The sequence below is a fragment of the Fistularia commersonii genome, chromosome 22 (genome assembly GCF_037954325.1).
Source record: "Fistularia commersonii isolate RoL2024-O1a breed Wild chromosome 22, RoL_Fcom_v1.0, whole genome shotgun sequence".
Lineage (NCBI taxonomy): Eukaryota > Metazoa > Chordata > Actinopteri > Syngnathiformes > Fistulariidae > Fistularia > Fistularia commersonii.
The window spans coordinates 3,087,041-3,090,916 of record NC_141305.1 but is presented as its reverse complement, the minus strand read 5'-3'; the positions used below and the strand labels follow the sequence as shown (position 1 = coordinate 3,090,916).

At 43.2% G+C, this 3,876-nt stretch overlaps 1 protein-coding gene across 1 annotated transcript; it reads left to right on the top strand.

Annotated features, from left to right (window-relative positions):
* Positions 1-649: 649 nt before the first annotated feature.
* Positions 650-3,175, top strand: LOC147221309 (retinol dehydrogenase 14). The gene is made up of 4 exons (XM_086169628.1): positions 650-1,020; positions 1,293-1,535; positions 2,378-2,680; positions 2,764-3,175. The coding sequence occupies exons 1-4, from the start codon at positions 900-902 to the stop codon at positions 3,021-3,023; spliced, it is 927 nt and encodes a 308-aa protein (XP_086025754.1). The 5' UTR covers positions 650-899; the 3' UTR covers positions 3,024-3,175.
* Positions 3,176-3,876: the final 701 nt, after the last annotated feature.

Here is a 3,876-nt window from a genome sequence, read left to right as displayed (position 1 = left end):
TTTGCACAATCCATTTTCCTTTTATTTCCAATGGTTTACACATTTCGCGTGGCCAAATTTCCACTATTTTAATCAACAGTCAGATATCTCAACAGCTTTCCAGTGTTCACATTTCCCCCCTCTGTGTTTGTTGTTTGTGTTAACTCAACTTCCGCCTTTACACAACACTTTCTGACATGAAATACTGTCCCAGACAGTTAATTAATTCATTAATTAATTAATGATTTAATTATTAAGTGAAATTAAAATAAATAATAATAAAATTAAAATAAGAGGTCAGTGGTAAATTGTGACAAAAATGATTAATGATCGTAAATAATTCTGGTGTTCCACTTTGACCGCTAGCGACCTTTTGCAATGCTCAGTGGGACTATTTTTTGGAATAATTCCATGTCATTACAATTGTAGAAAACAGTTCAAGACTCGTAACCCACAGTTTCGAGCATACTTACTTTTATCTTTCTTGTCTTGACTTGCTACGTTATTCAGGATATGTGGGTAAAGAACGGAGGCTAACTGTCAAGCTATGACATCTCACCTGTGCTAATTATGTGGTTTAAACTCTGGGCGAACTGTCAAACCCAAATCTCGCGAGATGGTTGCGGGATCTCATCTTCACGCGCTTGCGCACATCATCCAACTCCCCGGCGTCAACCCCGTTGTGGAAATGAGTGATGGGCAGAAGAGGAACTTTACATTAAAAATAAAGTATCAGGATTTGCTACGTTTTAGTTTTATGTCGTGATCATTAGCGGTTGACAGGTGAACGCCAAAAAATAACAAACATGGATGAATAAGAGGTGGAAATCGCCATGTTTTTGATGCAACTAGCAAGCTAACAAGCTAGCTGACAGGTTAGCCGACTGCAGTAACAGCTGTCCCGCAGCTTTGAGGGGAAAATGTATTTCCTTTACACAATTGTTGCAGCGCTGGTTTCCTTCTTCATCATGAAATGGATGAAAAAGAGACGGTATTGCACCGACCTGAAGCGACTAGATGGTAAAACAGTCGTCATTACAGGTAAAGCTGGACGTAGAGTAGTTAATATGCGTGTCTATAAGTAACAATAACCACATGATGGTGGTTCCCTTTTTGCAGCTGTTCAATGTCAAATCAATTTCCTTTATTTTATCATTTGTATGTATTTTATTGTGCCAAGTGTGTGATTTACCCATATTGTGTGACCAAATATCCTCAATTTTAATTAACAGCCAAGAATATCAATAACACACTTTGTTGGTTTTACAATAAAATGACAACTATCTGTATCCTGTATTGATTTTTCCCTCCAGGTGGGAACTCTGGCATTGGCAAGGAGACGGCCGTGGCCCTGGCGATGAGGGGCGCCCGCGTCATCATCGCCTGCCGGGACCAGGACAAGGCCGAGAAAGCGGTGAGGGAGATCAAGTTCCGGAGTCGCAACCTCCTGGTGGCACACATGGAGCTGGATCTGGCCAACCTCCGCTCGGTGAGGCGCTTCTGTAAGGACTTCCTGCAGAGAGAGAAGAGGCTGGACATCCTCATCAACAATGCAGGTGAGGAGAAAATGTAGCATTTTCGATTGATCTAAATCAACACATCAGATAATGCAGTCTAAATCCTGAATTTGTTTGAGTCATCTTTTTTTAAGAATAAGAATAGGAACATCTTTATTTATCCCGAAGGAAATAGTTGTGGCAGAGTTTCAAGTTAAACATAACAATAATAAATAATAGTAGGAATAGTAGGAATAGCAGGAAAAATAGTTGGAAATAGTAGGAAATAGTTTGAGAGGAAAAGCCATGGAGACACACGCGATCCAACTCGGGACCTAATCGGAAACTTAGAGTGCATATATTTATTTTAGACTTAAAACTGATTTTGAGGTTGAATACTGTTGATTTCTAGGGCATTTGAATGATTTACTTCCTTGATATCCTTGCAGTATTTTGCTGATTGCAATGAAGACTCAGATTCACTAAAAGTCCTTACATGTTTTGTTTGGTCTAAAAAAATAAGAACAAATTAAATTATAAACAGCGCAGGATTTAACTGCGAGTGACATTAACAGCAGGACTGAAAACAGACGGGATCGGAGGTTTAATCACGGAAAAAATGCTCTCCTCGGATTCAGCGGAAACATACAAATGCTCTTTTAATCAAGAAATGCACGAGAATGGAGGTGAAAGGTTTGGAAAGCGCTTTCTCTGGCAGGACACGCCGTTAGAAGGCGGGAAAACTGCCTCTGGGACGTCCATTATCCGAGGCTAATGGACTCCGCCGCTGCCGAGTCCATTAGTCGCTCGATAGCGGACACTTGGAAGGACTTCGCGTCCCGAGAAGAGAGGTAAAAGTTAGCGAGTTCTTGCCGTGACCGATCCCCCGCCTCTGTCCGCAGCCATGCCCGGCGTCCTCGACTGGACGGACGACGGCTTCAGCATGTGCTTCGGCGTCAACCACCTGGGCCACTTCCTGCTCACCAACCTGCTGCTGCCCCGCCTGAAGGAGTGCGCCCCCAGCCGGGTGGTGACGCTCACCTGCTCCACCTACAAATACCAGAAGCTGGACTTCCAGGACCTGAACTACAACCTGCTGCCGTTCTTCACCTACTGCCGCAGCAAGCTGGCCAACATCTACTTCAGCCAGGAGTTGGGGCGCCTCGCCGAGGGCAAAGGGGTGTCCGCTTACGCCGTACACCCAGGTGAGTAGCTTCTGTGTGTGTGTGTGTGTGTGTGTGTGTGTGTGTACCCCACACTTGGTGACATCTGCCCGCCTTCTCCCAAGGTTTCGTCCGAAGCAGCTGGACTTGTCACTACTCCTTCCTGTTCCGGTTGCTGATGCAGGCCATCATGTGGATGTTCTTCGTCCCGTGCGAGCTCGGCGCCCAGACCGTCGTCTACTGCGCCGTGTCGGACGAAGCGACCAAAAACGGCGGCGGCTACTTCGTGGACTGCAGGCCTTCCGCTTTGAGACCTTTCGCCAGAGACGCCGGCGTCGCAAAGAAACTGTGGGAGGCCAGCGAGAGGCTGGTCAAACTGGCCTGAATAGGTTTTCTTTTTTAATTTATATATTTATTGAATTCTCTCCGCCTGTACCTTTTAATAAACACACATTTGTACTGTGTTAAGAACATCCGTGACTAACTCTTCATTAGATTTTATTTAACAAGAATTCCTTTGTCTGGAATAAGATTCTAATGGTATCGTTTAAGATGAGCTTACAGAGATAAACAGATTGACATTAAATACAAGTTTATGTCAAATTTTATTTTCACCCCGATGATCTTCTCACCTTCAAGGAAGCAGCTTTTTCATAGTGCAGTCAGGAGTAATTGTTAATGGCTCTCTAGCGCCCTCTGCTGGCGGGAGGCTGGAGGTGCAGGCTGTCGTTTCTGGACTTCTGGAAGGATCTCCTTTCATGGACGTTCACAAAGTTAGAGCCGCTCGTTGATTTAATTAAAAAAAAACTGCTATAAGGTAGAAACACCCAGGGCCTGTTCATTTTTTATATTACTTTCATGGAAAAAAATTGACAAAGCAGTGGCTCCAATACACCCAACAAAAGCAAATACCACTTTACTTTGAAAAAGTAACTATTTCACAGCGTAAGAGTCGAAATAAGTGCTCAGCTCCTTTCAAAATACTTCTTTACATGTTGATGTACCCATGCGGATGATATTCAAAGTACTCATTCTGCAAAATAAGTACTTCCACTAAAGGGAAAACATGTCGAAATAATACTTCTTTTGGGTCCGGATGGTAATGTACACTTATGTACAAACTATTGAGCACACCTGAATATAAGCCAAAAATAACTAGATAAATATATGTGTACATACATACATAGGCCGCACGAACAACATGGGTTATTTACATAGAAACATTTTTTAGCTGTTAG